The sequence below is a fragment of the Notamacropus eugenii genome, chromosome 6, assembly GCF_028372415.1.
Source record: "Notamacropus eugenii isolate mMacEug1 chromosome 6, mMacEug1.pri_v2, whole genome shotgun sequence".
Classification (NCBI taxonomy): domain Eukaryota; kingdom Metazoa; phylum Chordata; class Mammalia; order Diprotodontia; family Macropodidae; genus Notamacropus; species Notamacropus eugenii.
The window spans coordinates 46,942,215-46,958,139 of record NC_092877.1 but is presented as its reverse complement, the minus strand read 5'-3'; the positions used below and the strand labels follow the sequence as shown (position 1 = coordinate 46,958,139).

The window sequence follows — 15,925 nt, the reverse complement described above, 5'->3', positions numbered from 1 at the left end:
CAAAACCTGACACCTACATGGAATGAATAAATTCTTCTGAAGATAGCAGTAGATATGACAAACACCAAATAACATCGCAAGAATGACATCAGCTATATCTTAAGAGAAAAGAAACAACTGAGTACTGATGTGGATATTATTTCTGAATCAGCTTTCTGTGTACAGTGAAACCATCAGCTTGTTAGGGCGAAGATCAAACTGAGTGTCAAATAGAAGAAAGAATGAAAGTGAGAAGATATGGTATACAATTAAATGAACAGCAACCTTGCTTATACAGGCTATTGACACTAAATTAAAGAACAGACACTCAAACAATCACCATTTCCTAAGAAATTTTAGCTTGTGTAAACAACTGCCCAGTATTCCAAAACAGGGCTCCAGATCCTCGAGTTCCGTAGGTAGATTATAGGGAGTCCATGAACTTGGACAGGAAAAAGTTATGTCTTTATCCTGCTGTAATTTGTATCCTTTGCAATCCTATAAATTTTATTTTATGCATTTAAAAATGTTATTCTGAGAAGCGGTCCATAGGTTTCATCATACTGCCTAGAAAGTGCTTTAGGGAAAAACACTTGATTTCCTTCCTAAGCAATGACATGCGGACAAGAGCAAAAGTAATGTAGAATATAAACATGAAAGCTTAGGTACCGGAGGATGGTAGAAAATTATGGGCAGTATCATTTTTTAAAAGAGCATTAAAGAATGGAAGGAAAACCAAACTGATGGAAAGTTTGTCAAGAGACCCAGTTAAACCAAGTCCTTCTGAGGATGGACAAATAGCAGATGAGACAGGGTTATTACAACCAGTTACTTCATCGTTAATGTGGAGCCGCCACAGTTGGACTCCAGCATTACAGTCTCCTGTGTGTTCCATGAAACAATTGAAACAGAGAAGATTATTGGCTGGGCCAGACCAGCAGCACATGGAGGAGCTCTGCATTGTGGGCAGCACAGTTCTGAGCACATTGACAGTTCTGTTCTCAAAGAAAGGGAGAAAGATACCAAACACTTTGCAAATCATAGATACTGTTGGTAACAGAAAAAGGAACCAAGAAATTATATCAATAATTACTGACCCTTAGACCTATTTTCCCTGTAGACACAATCTTTCTGAACATGATGTATATACATAACAAATGTATCTGAGCAGGAAATAGACACATTTTTGAAAATGACACTCTACAGTAAAGCATATTTTCATAGTCACACAATTGATCAAAATACCCAAAGAGGACAGCATTGTATTGTGCTTATTGTCAACTATAAAAAAGTATATGATTCACTCCACAAAATGCCACCTTAGAGCTTTTCTCCAACAAGGTCTCTCATGAGTGTTAAAATCTTTGAAGATTCTTTGAAAGTCACACAGCCAAGATAATTCTGTTTAGCAACCCTCTGATAAGGAACTTGCTGACTGAGGCACAAACAAGGAGTTATATGTTCCCATGAGATGTTTGCCACTAGCACAGAGGATGATCAGCACAGAGTGTGTGTGTGGAGGAAGCATTGCCTGGAGAGAGAGTGAAGAGCGTTGTGCTGGGGAACTTCACCAAGCCCAAGAAGCCTAACAAATCAGATCTATAATCGGTCTCCTCATTAATCAATAAGAGGGCCTCGCATTTAGCAACTTTCCGTGCAATAATAAATCATAATGATGATAATAATAAGGAATGACAAAAGGTCTTAGAGGATATCACAGGTTAAGAACTTAGAGAAATCTTTCTGGAACCTCACAGAGCAGTAACAAAGGCCAACAGTATACTGTGTGTATCAAATGTAACTAAAATTGGCTTATTTCTGAGTGGAGCACATGAAATGGCGAGATCCAAGCATGGAATCTACAGGCCCTTCAAGAGCAATGCTCCTCTCAATTCAGCCAGTAACAAATGGACAAAGAAGTATCAACAAAGGGGAAATGTTACAAAGGGATCTGTCCTAGCTATTCCAGACCAAGATATTGTCACCAGAAGGAGGCCAGAGTAGTTGATGCAAGCAAACAGAAACTGTGCAACATACCACTGCACATGCTCTTTCTGTGATAATCAAAAATTGGAAACTAAAGGAATGATCTCTAAGGGAATTGCTGAATAACTTGTGGTATGTGAATGGAATGGAATGTTACTGTGCCTTAGGAAATTACGAAATGGACATTTTCAGAGGAAAGTGGGTAGACGTCTATGAACTGATGCACTGGGAACTGACCATAAAGAGTAGAATAATTTATACAGTGACAATATTGAAAAGCAAAGCAATTTTGAAAGACTTTAACTGATAGTGTAATGATACAACAGGACGCCAAAAGAATGAAGATGAAACACACCACTCACCTCCTGATAGAGAGATGATAAGGCCACTAGATGGCACAATGGTTAGAATACAAGACCTCCAGTGGGCAAGACCTGACTTCAAATCCTGCCCTAGACAATTAGTAGCTGTGTAATCCTGGGCAAGTCATTTAATTGCTGTCTGCTTCAGTTTCTTCACCTGCAAAATGGGGATATTTATAGCATCTACTTCCAAAGGTTGTTGTAAGAATAATATTTGTAAAGTACTTCATAAACCTTCAAGCACTTTGTAAATACTAGCTGTTACTATTATCATATTTTCAAACATAGTTAATGTGGGAATAATTGCCAGACTGTGACTATACTGTAGATTTTATTTTGATTTTTTTTGTTTTGTTCTGTTTTTACTAAAGGTGAGAAGGAGAGGAGGTACACATTAATTTTTAAATGCTTGTTAATTGAAAAAATAAATGATTAAAAATATTGCTGCATCTTGCAAAAATTCAGCACTTATAAAATAATTCATAAGATATGACCTAGTGACCATAATTATACATTGGAAGCTCACTCTCTTTCACAAACTAACAGATGACAAATTCCTTTACTACAGATACAGACCTCAGAATATCCTGGAGAATGCTGTGGATAGGCAAAAGTATTTCTTATAATCTCTTGAGAATAGTATTTATCCATAAAAAATTTAGAACAGTATTTTTGTCACTGCTGCCATACAGATCTCCAAGCTACAGGGAATGAAAAACTTTTAAAATATAGAGACTTAGTAGAAAAATAAAAACTGGGTGGGAAGAATATATAGTATATACTGTCCCTATCTTCCTTGCTGCTTGTGGAATCATCTTCTAGATGCATGCAGGAAGCTTGCAGAGAACGAGCCCCCCCAGTACTCTCATTGATTTAAAAAGCAGCCATTCTAACCATTTGTGCAATAGTCTGGAGATCATTAGGCAGAAAGGCCTCATTGCCCCCTGTCTCTGGAGCATTTCTATCTGAATTCCACCAAACTAGAGGATAATGAAGTAATCGTAACAGCAGTAATAATAGTTGGCATATAGCCCTTTTGAGAAAGTTTATCAAATGCTTTACATGTATCATTTCATTTTTCAACCATCCTGTAAGGTAAGTTCGACAGTTATTATAAACAAAAATATGAACTTACCTTTTCTCTAAGATAGATAAGTAGCACGGTGGAGAGCCCTGGGCCTGGAATCAGGAAAACTCATTCATCTTCCTGAGTTCAAATGTGACCTCAGACACTTAGTAGCTGTGTGACCCCAGGCAAGTCACTGAACCCTCTTTGCCTCCGTTTCCTCATCTGTAAAATGAGCTGGAGAAGGAAATGGCAGACAGCTCCAGTATCTGACAAGAAAATGCCAGATGGCATCACGAAGAGTCAGACATGACTGAAATGACTAAACAACAACAAATACCCTTCCTCTGGATAGGTTTCTGAATCCCAGAGTCAAGGACAGCCAGAAGTCATTTGGCCTATAGCCCATTAGAAGAATATTGATCTTTTTATTCAAGGCTTTCATGAAAGAAAATTCCTCTTTTCCCTAGATGACCTATTCATGTACTGTCTGAGTAGAGTCAAGTCATATACTTTTATCTTTTGCAGTGAGTTTTTCTCACTCCAAGAAAGAGAAACAATTCCTTTTTTTGTTATTTATTTCAATATTTCAAGTATCTGTAGCTTCTTTAACATGGGAACTTCTTCTGCAGTACCCTGCCACACCTTAGTAAAGTTTCGTGAATTTCTATGACCAAAAAGCAGCCAACCTTCTGACAGTGGCCCTTCCAGGACTTGGCGAGGCTGTTCCTTAAATGACAAACAGGCCTCATATCTTTCCAATATGATAGAACCTGGCATTGCCTTTGGGAGCCCAGGGTTAACCCCACCACCACCACAATGTGGCTTTAGAAGAGATGTCAGTGGAGACCTACACTATGAAGAACAAAAGTAACGTATAATAAATCTTGGAGTCCAGTGCTACACGTGCTCTAGAAACACATTACAGTACTGCTTTCCTTGACTCATGTGCCTCAGGCTTGAGATGCGGTGGGAGAGCCAGAAACAAGTGCAAACCCAGGCTCTTCAGCCATCCAGCCCTAGTAGATGCAGTAATTAGTACTCCCTTGGGAGCTCTACCCTTTGTTGGACTTTTCTGTGAAGTACAACTGAAGGGGTTGTTGGAGAGGCCTGCAATAAAATATGTCCCTAATCTGGCATACTCCAGAGTCCAGGCCCCAGGGTGTGAGCCTGGTGCCAAGTGCCCACCCTCCATCTGACTGCAGTAGAACATTCCAGCCCCCAGGAGTATCCAGATGACCAAGTCCAATTGCTCATATTGTTTCTCTCACCCCAAACAAGAAGCTTGGTTAGGGAAACCCAAGACTGATTGCTTTATCAGTCAATATGTATTTATTGAGCCAAGTACTAAGTAAAGACTGACTATGCCTCATGACAGTATGCAAATTATAAAAGAGAGATTGACCTGCTCAGTTATAGGGATACTTTGCCAGGGAGAGGAGGGAGATCAAAAGAAGAACAAGTTCTCCTGTTAATGATTAAGAAAAAGGAAAGTAACTGTTGCCTCCAAGATATAGTAACTGTTGGCACCATCCTACTTTTACAAGCTACATGTTCTTTTCATGTGGTTGATTGTCTGGAATTTGAGAGCATTTCAGAAATCTCCTTTCATGTCTCTATTTTCTGTGTATTATGGACTTCATGAATTGTAGTTATTTCTAAACTCTGAGTCTCAATACAATTGTTCCCTTGTATCATGAATGGAATGTACTGTTTGGGTGGGATTTGGGGTGGGAGGTGTCAGTGTCAAGAAATGACAGTGCCTCTCTGGAAAAGGATTTGAGGTCTTAGAGAGTTCATGTCTCACTTAGACTGGATTGTTAAAAAAAGAAAGAAAGAAAGAAAGAAAAAGTTCAGTTAGGTGTCAGTGAAACCATTACAGGAAGAGCCAGGTGACTCATTTGGCTGCACCTCTACCAGTAAAACCCACGCTACTCTGCCTAACTAGCAGCTTCAATGCTATACAACCAGTGCCTCATTTTTTACACAAATGTGTCCATTCATGGAATCCTTCTGCCCACAGATAAAAATTAGGCCAGTTTTAACAAATGAATACCCTTAGCTTCAGAAAGTATTTGCTTCTCTTCTCCCCTGAGGCCATCTCACAGAGGAAGCTTGTTTGTCATTGTTAGATCTGGGAGGATTGTTAACCAAGGATTTACTGGGAACCCTGCCCTCTTTAATTACACACTCCAGGAGGACGAGTGTAGAATAGGCCATCCTTCATTTCTGAGAGCATGAAACCCATGTCTTATCTGAAGAATGTCTTTGTCCCAAAGAGAAAGGCAAATTCAGTAGCACCCTCACTCCACCTAAAAGGCAACACATTAGGTGGAAAAAACAATTAGCTAGAGCTTGGATTCACATCCTGGCTTTGATACTACCAATGTGACCCTGGACCATGTAACTGTCTCTGAATTTCACTTTCCTCCTTTGCAAACTAGAGATACCAGTACTTACCACTCCCTTGCTCATAGGAACACTTTGTAAAACTTTAGTACCTGCAGGATCTATTATTTCATTGGTGAGAATGACTAATAAATGAGTACTGTTGGCCAAAAGTATTCGCATCTCTTCTGTCTTAGGGACCTGCTACAGTGGAAGCTTACTCATCCTTGTTGAGTCAGGAATGATTAATCAGTCCCAGAGACTGACCAGGATGTGCTAAACCCTAAATCCTTCCACTGATGCATATTACAACTCTTTTATGATTTAGTAGAGGATCTTTCTCTGTTGAAAATTTAATCACCCTGAAATCATGAATTTCTTTGAACTTAATTAAGCTGATCCTCAGATGACAGATATACAGTTCATCACTACATATGTACTTGACTTTCCAGCCAGAGTTTTCATTCTATGTGGTACATAGAGAGAGCCCTAGACAAATCTGAATCTGTCCCATTTCTAATCCCACTTCCAATATAACCTCATTTTCTGGCCTAGTTTTTATCTGTGGGCAGGAGGACTCCATTTAAGATAGGAATAATAACACCTTGTAAGGAGAGTTGATTAGAGAAGTTTCATGATCAATTTGGTGAGCTTCCTAATTTATTTGATAAGGTCATAGGGTATGTACTGTTGTCTATTTGGAGACTCTAAGTAGGAGGAAGGAGAGCAGGAAGGAGATTCTAATAGTCACCTTACAGAATGTAGATATACCAGTTGGCAGCTTGAGAGTACAGGGAATGGGGGCCTGACTGGACTTGAGGAACTGGAGTTTTCCCAAAATGGATGACTGACTGAGATCCAAGAGGACAAACTCTTCTCCCAAGAGCCACCACCACTATGATGATCTCCGCAATCAATCTGATGAGATTTCATTCATGAGAACAACTGGCCTATAAAGAAGAACAAGAGACCAGAGCAGACTTGTGTTCTATGTGCAGGAGTGGTTGGGGGAGATAGGACTTGAAGAGTTCCTCCCTGCCCCTTCAGGATCTGGTAATGGTTGCCTTGGGTCACAAGTATAAGGGGGCTGTCTATGACTTGCCCATGAAGCCCAAGAGGAGAGATCTTGAGAATGTACTTTCCTGATCCAAGAGATAGCTGATAGGTTTCATATAGAACGTGGCAGGAATAGACATCTTCTCTAAGAGGAGGTTCTTTCCTGACTCATTGGATTGATTGAGGAGATCATCAAATTGATCAGGAAATTCCCCTAACCCTCACTCCCTTCAAGTTAAATATTGATTGTTCCAGAAAATCATACTAGGATGTCTTCAGACACGTTGGTTCATATCCCAGATTCTGAACTTCTGCAGAAGACTGGGGATTAGAGGAACTGGTATTTGTTGTCTTCTTGACTATCTTGTATTAAAAAGCCCAGCAATATCTGTCACATAATCAAGTTAACCATTTTTTCTGGAGTTTATCATCAACCGCACCACCGAATTGTTCATTTGTTGCTGTGTTCGTCCTTTGTTGCCGAAGAAGACCATGCCATCAGAGAAATGATGACATGACTTGTACTTGACTTTGTTTTGAGTGAGGGAGGGGGTGTGCAGGTCACCACCCTCACTTCTCCTCCTGAGCCATCTAGATCCAGTGACCAGATATTCATGTTCACTTGAAGACTAATTGAAGGCAAGGGCTTCAGAAAAGTAGATTTGGGGAGTGAACAGAAGTTGAGGGTCTGACAGCTATAAACAGGCCAAATGCTCAGATCAGATATAATGAACAACATTAACTGAAGTTAAAATACACACCCCTCCTTTGTTTTAATAACTGATAAACTACCAAAGTATACAGTAGTAATAATGTTTATGTTGTCTAATTTAATTGTTTAGGAAGATTGTGTTTTGTGAGTTGTTGAGAAAGGTAGTACCAAGATGGAAGAAGAACAGGAAGAAATACAGCCCCACAAGTCCTCCATAAAGATCTAGAAAAATCACCAGATTTAGTCCTTATTGGGAAATCCAAGAAAAAGCCACCATGACTTTTTTTTTCTAGCCTAAATGAGCATAAGGCAATGTTGTCATCTGTGGTGTAGCTGTGTCTATACAAAAACAGCTACACAGAGCATTTCAACATGTAGCTGAAAGAGCAACAAGGCTGTGAACCAGGGCAAGAAGAGGTCCCAGAGCTATGCAGAGGGGCTGAACTTGTACACATTACAGGAACAGATGTCAACTGGCAGACTCACTACTCAGTTCTAGGTCACAGATCCAGGGTGGACTAAGAAGAGGATCTGTGCCTAGGAGTAGAAGTCTAGAATAAGGAGTCCTGTACTATGTTCTGAGCAGGGAGCAAGCTTAGAAACAAGAAGTAGCTGTGTGGGTCCAACCCTGGGAACAAAGCAGAACAGGAGTCTCAGTTCCAACTTCCAATCTAATCTGAAGCCTTCATCTGATTAAGCGGGGATGGGCGCTCAGAACAAAAGACAACTTCACAGTTCTGTTACCTGGAACCAGTAGAGCTTTTCAGCTGGCTGACGGTGGCTGCTTCCAACAGTAGTGTATTGGAACTCCAACCAAGAGCAAGTCCACAGGTGTGTTGCTTAGACCCAAGTCCACATCAGGAATTTGCAGAACTTGGACAAGGGTGTTGTCAATCACACTTTATCCTTGGTTAGATCATTTTGGGAGCATTGTAAGCTTTTAGGTCCCCAGTCTGAGCTGCCCTTGCGATTCTGGAATAGCATAACACTCCAAATATTACCTCCAGTAAGTGCATAGAACCTAGCCCTAGCATCAAGTCCAGAGTTGAAGGAGGTTGAAAGAAGGAATAAACAAAAAAAGAATCCCACTACAAAAGGTATTATAGCAACAGGGACACTCAAGACGCAAACCTAAAGAAAAGAATGATCCCAAAACATCAACAAACAAAGCCTCAAAGAAAACACAGCTTGGGTACAGGGTCAACTAGAATTCCTGGAAGAGATGAAGCAAGTTTACTTAAAAGTTATTCTAAAAATCAAATGAAAGTGCTAGAGTGAAAAAATGCAAAGACATGAGAGTTATGGAGAAAGAATTGGAAAGAAAATTAAAAGCTTGGAACAAAAGGTACAAAATTTTATTTAAGAAACAAATTCCTTGAAAATTATCAAGGGCCAGAAGTTAAGGACTCCATATATTAAAATCAAGTCAAAAGACTTTTAAAAAAATAGAAGGAAATGTAAGATGTCTCATGGAAAAAAAAAAAACAACTGATCTGAGAAATACATTGAGGAAAGATATTTAGTCTACCCAAAAGATACCTGAAAATAAACAAACAAAAAAGAGCTTAGTAATCATATTTCTCTTAGAACCAAAAGGCAAAATAGAAATAGAAAAGAATCCATTTATCACCTTATGGAAAAAACCCAAAATGAAAACTCCTCAAAATGTTATGAACAAAATCTAGAGCTTCCAGGTCAAAGAAAAAATGCTGCAAACAACCAGAAAGAAAGAATTTTAAGTTCTGAGGAGTCACAGTCAGGATCACACAGTTTAGCAGCATCACTAAAAAGGAACAAAGAGCTTGGACTTTGATAGACCTACAACCAAGACTAATACCTAGCACACAACTGAGTATAATCTCCAGGGGGAAAAAGAAATCATTAATGAAATAGAGAGCTTCTAGGCATTCCTGATGAAATAACCAAAGTTGAAAAGAAACTTTGAAATACAAGCACAAGAGGCAAGAGTTGCTGACTAGTGAGTTTTGGTGGGGCTTGTTTTCTATGTCAAGGCAAAATTTTTCAACAAGAAAAGAAAGATCCCAGTCTTTTCCCTCCAGTTCTTGTACACAGATAACTATAATACAAAGTAAAGCATAATTAGACAGGTAGGTTGAAGCCGGATTGTGAAGGACTTTTAAATACTAGACTAAGGAGTTTGCATTTTGCCATATCAGCAATAGGGAGCATTGAAAGTTTTTAATGAACAAAGTGTGGATTGCACTAGCAGACCTGTGGTTTCACAGATATAAGAAACTTATTTTACCAGTGCAAATCAGAAGTTGTCCTGTACTTGTAGTCCTAGAGATTACTTCAGACACTGAGAGCTTAAGTGACATGATCAGGATCACACAGCCAACAAGGTGGAGTCAAGGCTTGAAGGCCTCCCTCACTCTGTAGTCATTTTTTGGTCCATTACATGAGTATCTACCTTCCCTGCTATAGAGAGATTAGTTTAGGAATTCACTGTGTGAAGGACAGATTAGGAAGGGGTGAGGCTAGAGGCAGGAATCAAGGAAGAGACAGTGAGAGCCTGAAGAAAAATGACAGCTCTACATTTGGAGAGGAGATTCTGTTGCAAGTGAAATTGGCAGAAGTGACTTGGGAAATAACTAAATGTTGAAAGTGAAGGAAAGGGAAAAGTCAAAGATAACACCAAGAAACCAAGCCTGGTTACTAGGAAGATAGTAGTGTAAACAATGGAAAGAGGAAAATTGAGAAGGGCAACTTTAGAGTTCAGTAGGGTCCTACTTTGATGCCTCATCATGGAGTGGCAGTGACTCTGGGTTTTTGAAGTCTAAGCCATCAGAGCACAAGCTTTGTTTGTTAGTTAAATTTTATTTTTCCAATTAGCAAGCATTTATTTTCTTTCCCTCCCCTCTCTCCCTCCTCCTTCCTCCACTGAAAAGAAAAAACCCTTTAACAAAGATGCATGGTAAAGCAAAACAAATTCCCATGTTGGCCATATCTGAAAGTGTCTCATTTTGCATGTTTTGTCCCTTGCTTCTCTGTCAGGAGATAGGCAGCATTCTTCATCAGCAGTCTTCTAAATTTATGGCTGTCCATTGCATTGATCAGAGTTCTTAAAGTCTTTCAGAGTGCTCATTTCTACAGTATTGTTACAGCATAAATTGTGCTCCTAATTCACAACACAAGTTTTGCCAGCCCCTCCCAAGCTGGAAAGGCCTTGAGTATAGGCTGCTTGGCAGATTATTACCCAAGAACTAACTGAAGTTTGCAGAGGTTCATCTCTAAGTTGGCCACAGAGTGATGAATTTTTCAGCTGTAGCAACTTTCAGTGACCATCTCCTAAGTTGGGGAGAGTGAAAGCTTGTGTTGTTGGAAGGAATACCCACCCAATGAAATCACCAATCCTTAAAAATAAAGCATTGAAGTTTAGTCTGCTCCATAATTAAATACAAGGCTATTAAATCTGGAAGAGACCTGAAAGATCATCTAGTTCAACTCCCTCATTTTACCAAGAAAACATTGCCACATGGCAAGGAGTAGAACCCAAAGCTGTTCCCAGACCTTTGCCTCAAAGTCTAGTGCTTTTCCCATTACATCACCATTATACTGCCCCATTATTTGCCTTTTTCTTGTCTATTTGCCTTGTCTCTCCAAGAATATTGTATGCTATTTGTTGCAAAAACTGTCATACTTCCATTCATTCAACAACCATCTATTAAGCACCAACTTTGTGCAAAGTAGTATTTTTTTCCATATCCATCAAATTCAGATGGTCACATAGATGGCCTAGACACCTACTTACATGATTTAATTTCAGAGGCTAGGATGGTGTTGGCCAACTCCCCAAATAACTTCCTGCCTCCCCATCTGTTGCTAATACTTGAAATTTTCTAATGGAATCTTTCTTTCCACCATCAGAGCTCACTTTTAGAATGAGAAAGTCAGTGTAACGGAAAAAGAAATCAGAAGACTTAGGCTCAGGTTCTGTCTTCAGCGCTTACTAGTTAAATGACAATGAGCAAGTCACTGTTTGTGCCTCAGTGTCCTTATCTGCACTACTTACCTGTTAGGATAGTAGTTAGGAAAGCACTTTGTAAATATAAATGTGCTATATAACTATGAAGTATGTCCCTTTGGAGAGTAAAAGCATTCAGTTAAATTCATACTCTTATGTAAGTAACGTTACCAGATCCCTTTCTGAGAGGAGGTTTTGGATAAGGGGAGGAATAAAAAGAGAAGGGGTCTCTGACCATATTGTACATGAGGCTTGGTTGCCTTCCTGAGTATGACTGTATAATAAAGTAAGCATCCCTACCTACTTCCTTACCTTGATGATTGTGAATGGGACAGGTAGAACACTACGAACTCAAATAAACAGCCTCATTGTTAGAATTGGAAGTGAATAAAATCTCCTTTTTCTAGGAAAATACCTAAGGGAAGGTAAGCAGAGAGAGTCAGTGTTTGACCTGAGAAGAAACGAAGAACACTTTGATAGGATAACCCTGCAAGTTAGCCAGATCTCTCTGGGCAGATATGGAGCTCTGAGTTATCAATGGAGAAAGAGGACTAGAGAGTGCATTAGTTTTCCTGTTCTTGGTAACCCTGACCAGTGAGGTTCTACTGACTGTTTAACTTGCTTTCTGGAACAGTAGTGGGTGATCCCATCCTGGCCAGGTGTGTTGGTCATAATGGAAATTAAGATCAGACATTGCTGGTCCTATATTGAAATTGGCTGCTTTTACTTGGACAAGTTGTTGTGGTTTATAACTTTTATTCCCATCCTACAGCAGGTGAAAGGGAACTTTGCCCGGCTGCAGGCCTGCATCTCTGAGTTGCGCCTGGTGCCAAGAGAAGGAATTTACCAACAGAGATCCTGTCTGAATCTGGCAGTGCAGGATGGGCTCCAGCAGTTCAAACAGTACAGCAGGCATGTGATGGCGAGCACAGTTCCAGGCAGCCCTGCAGTAGAGGTAAAGGATGCTTGCTTCCAGGGCTCCCCACTCAGAGGCACCATCTTTCCCTGCTAGATTTTATAGTCAATTTACATAGGATCACCAAATGTTACGCTATTTTGTCTTTTTTTTCTAAATGTTCACTTACATGAATCTCATTTCCCTAGCCAAGTTATAAGCTGAGGACAGACACTGTCATTTCCTTCCTTCAAAGCCCCCACAGCATAGTCTAGCAGTAGTCACCTGGAAAATACAAGCTGAGCTGGAATTAAATTGTGTACAAAACCCACAATCAGAGTTGATCAAAATTCAGTCTTATTCCTGAGCAGATATCTGGTGGTGTGGTCACCAGATTGGTGTATTTGTCCTGATGCCCCCAGGAATTTGTTAATACTCTTGGCATTGGTACCAATGATAGGACTTTCAGGATCAACTCAATGTTGAAATTGGCGAGGAGCCAACATACACACTCCTTTAGAACATGGATCTGATTTGATGATAGAAGTACTCAAGAAATAGCAGTTTTTCCAGGAAATTAAAAGAAAAAGCAGTCTAATGTCCTCCTCCCTTATTGCCATCCAAAAGTGTATATTGAATGTCATGGAGACCTGCATAGACCAGGTCCCTCAAGGAGCTTATAGCGTTGAGACACATAGTGACAGCAGTGAGCATATGCTGGGCATATAAACAGCAGAATATAACTATTAAAATAAGACAAATAAAAAAGTAATTGTGTAATGTACAAGTCGAAGGTGCATCCATTTAGATTGTAAGGGCTGAGGGAAGGACATTGTAAGAGGGGAAGAACCATAGGATTGCTGGGCCTAAATTGAGCTGGGTGATCTTTATATATACCTGGAACTTTTACTACCCTCTCTGCACAACTACTCTTCTCAAAAAAAAAAAGTAAGTAAGAAATTATATTTGCAATGACCTTTTTGGAAGGGGTGGGTACATCAGCCAGCTGTCATTAGGTACTTTTTTATTTAACAGGATTCAATTCAATGACTGGGTTGCTTCACATACACACACACACACACACACACACACACACACACTCTCTCTCTCTCTCTCTCTCTCTCTCTCTCTCATTCACTCAAATTCTCTTGAATCTCTAAAGTAGAAATGATTCAATGGCATTTCTGGAAGTATCATGAGATTAAAGTAGTCATCTCTTCTCATATAAACAGGGAGAAGGATGCAGGAGAACAGTGTAAATAAAGGTCTCACAGAGAATCAACAAATCTCTGGTCCAGTACAGCAGTCAACATTGTATCATCCCAGCAAAAAAAAAAAGCCAACTCACAGGCTCTTTTCGGAGTGTACCTCATCAGGGTGTTTGTTGGGAAGTGTCTTCTGGGTCAAAACAAATTGTGTCACCAATTTTAAAAAAAATAATGATTTAGAGGAAGGAGCTCTGGACTGAGGGTCAGTAGATCTAGATGTGCAACCTGGGGCAAATGCATACTACTAGCTGAAGGGCAGTGGGAAAATCACTTCACCTTTCTGGGACTGTTTCCTCATCTGTTAGATGACTAATGACACTTGCCTCATCAACATCACAGGATTATTAAGGGGAATGCACTTTGTTAAATGCTTTACTCTTAGGGCAGCAAGGACCTCAGAAGTCATCCACCCCAACCCCCCTCCCCAGTCAGGGTGCTTCTATTACATGGTCAACATCCTTCGCCTCCTTTCAAGACACGTCTGCACATGCCTGTTCAGGCAGCCCATTCCACTTTAGTACAGCTTTGAGTCTGCTTAGTTTTGCCTTAAATCGACTCAGATTCTACCTCTTTTTAACTTTCTCTCATTGGCATCAGTTCTGTCAAGCAAAACAAGGCTAATCCCCCTTCCTATGACCATCCAGCTATTTGGAATTCCCTTCCTCCAGCTAACCATCCCCCATTCTTTCAGTTAGTCAAGTCAAGTCAACAAGCAATTATTGAACACCTCCTTTGTGCACTACACTCTGGGGATACAAAGAAAGATAAAAATAGTCCCTGCTCTCAAGGAGTTTATAGTCTATATTTTCTCTTGTGTTTTGTTTTCTTTTGTTTTGTTTCAGTTTTTCTCATGATTTCTCCCATTCTTTTTAATTCTTCCATGCTTTACATGACTGAAGTGGAAATCTATTTAATAAGAATGTATGTGTAGTACCCATATAAGATTGCATGTCATCTCAGGGAGGGATGGGGGAGGGAGGGTGAGAAAATCCAAGATTTATAGAAGTGATTGTAGGAAACTGAAAACAAACAAATTAATTTTTTTTTAAAAAGAGTTTATAGTCTAATGGAGGAGACAACATGCAAATAACTATGTAAAATCAAGATGCCTACAGGGTATATTGGAAATAATCAACAGAAAGATAATTAAAGTGGATCGGGAAAGGTGTCCTGTTGAAGGTGAGGGCCTTGAAGAGAGCCATGAAAGCCAGGAGGCAGACCTTAGAAGGGACAGATTTGCAGGCATGGGGCCATCCAGGGAAATTGCCTGGAGTTAGGAGGTAGAACATCCTGTGCAATGAACAGTAGCCAAGAGGCTAATCTCATTGGATCAGAGAGTATATGGAGGGGAGTAATGTGTTAAGAAGACTGGAGAGACAGACTAAAAATGGAATGAATAGTTTGGAGTCCTATCACCATCCTTATTACTCTCCCTTGGATGCATCCCAGTTTGTCATAAGACCATAGGATTTAGAGTTATAAAGGAACCTTACAATCATTAGGTCTCACCCTCTCATTTTACAGGTAGAGAAACTGAGACCCAGAGAGGTGTCGTAACCCATCAGAGGTCATATAGGTGTCAAGTAGCAGAAGCCAGAGTCAAACCCATGTCTGCTGATTTATAATCCAGCATTCTTTCCTGTTGTACTGTCTTCTCCCTGTCATTGGGGATGCCCATTTATCTACCCAGCTCTCAGATTCATGAGTTGCTGAAGGCACCAGGAACAATTATCATGATAATGATAATAGCTCCCATTCATGTAGGGCTTTAAACTTGCAAGCATTTTATGTACTTTTTGGACCTTTACAACAACCCTGTGGGATGGCTACTCTAATATTATGCCCATTTTACAGATGAAGAAACAGACCCACAGGTGTTGTCCATGGTCACTCAGCTAAACAAACCCACTCCTTTGACATAGTAGGGAATAACTCTAGATGGGTTTAATCAGCTGGGGCAGTATTGTGTGGAGGAAACTGCACCAGAAAGGGATTTGAAACACTTCTCTTTATCACTCTGTCCTTCAGGTCAGTCAGAGAAGGCTTTTGGCCACAGATCTGCAACTGTTTGCAAGGCTAAAGCAATAAAGGTTAACATTTCTAATAATTAATAATAGGACTAGTCCCGGTCAGACAGGGGAGAAGAGAGACTGAAAGCATCCAGGATGAAATAAAAGTACCCACCTTCAGATCATACAGAGAAGCCACCCACTCTCATGCCCCAAGTA

The 15,925-nt window shown here is 40.0% G+C and overlaps 1 protein-coding gene across 5 annotated transcripts in view; it reads left to right on the top strand.

Moving 5' to 3' along the window:
- Positions 1-15,925, top strand: part of M1AP (meiosis 1 associated protein) — a 119,831-nt gene that overhangs the window by 21,025 nt on the left and 82,881 nt on the right. For all 5 annotated transcript variants that reach the window (XM_072619881.1, XM_072619884.1, XM_072619883.1 and 2 more), the window contains exon 4: positions 12,307-12,489. In XM_072619881.1, coding sequence (XP_072475982.1) covers positions 12,307-12,489 — 183 coding nt within the window. The remainder of the gene's footprint in view (positions 1-12,306; positions 12,490-15,925) is intronic.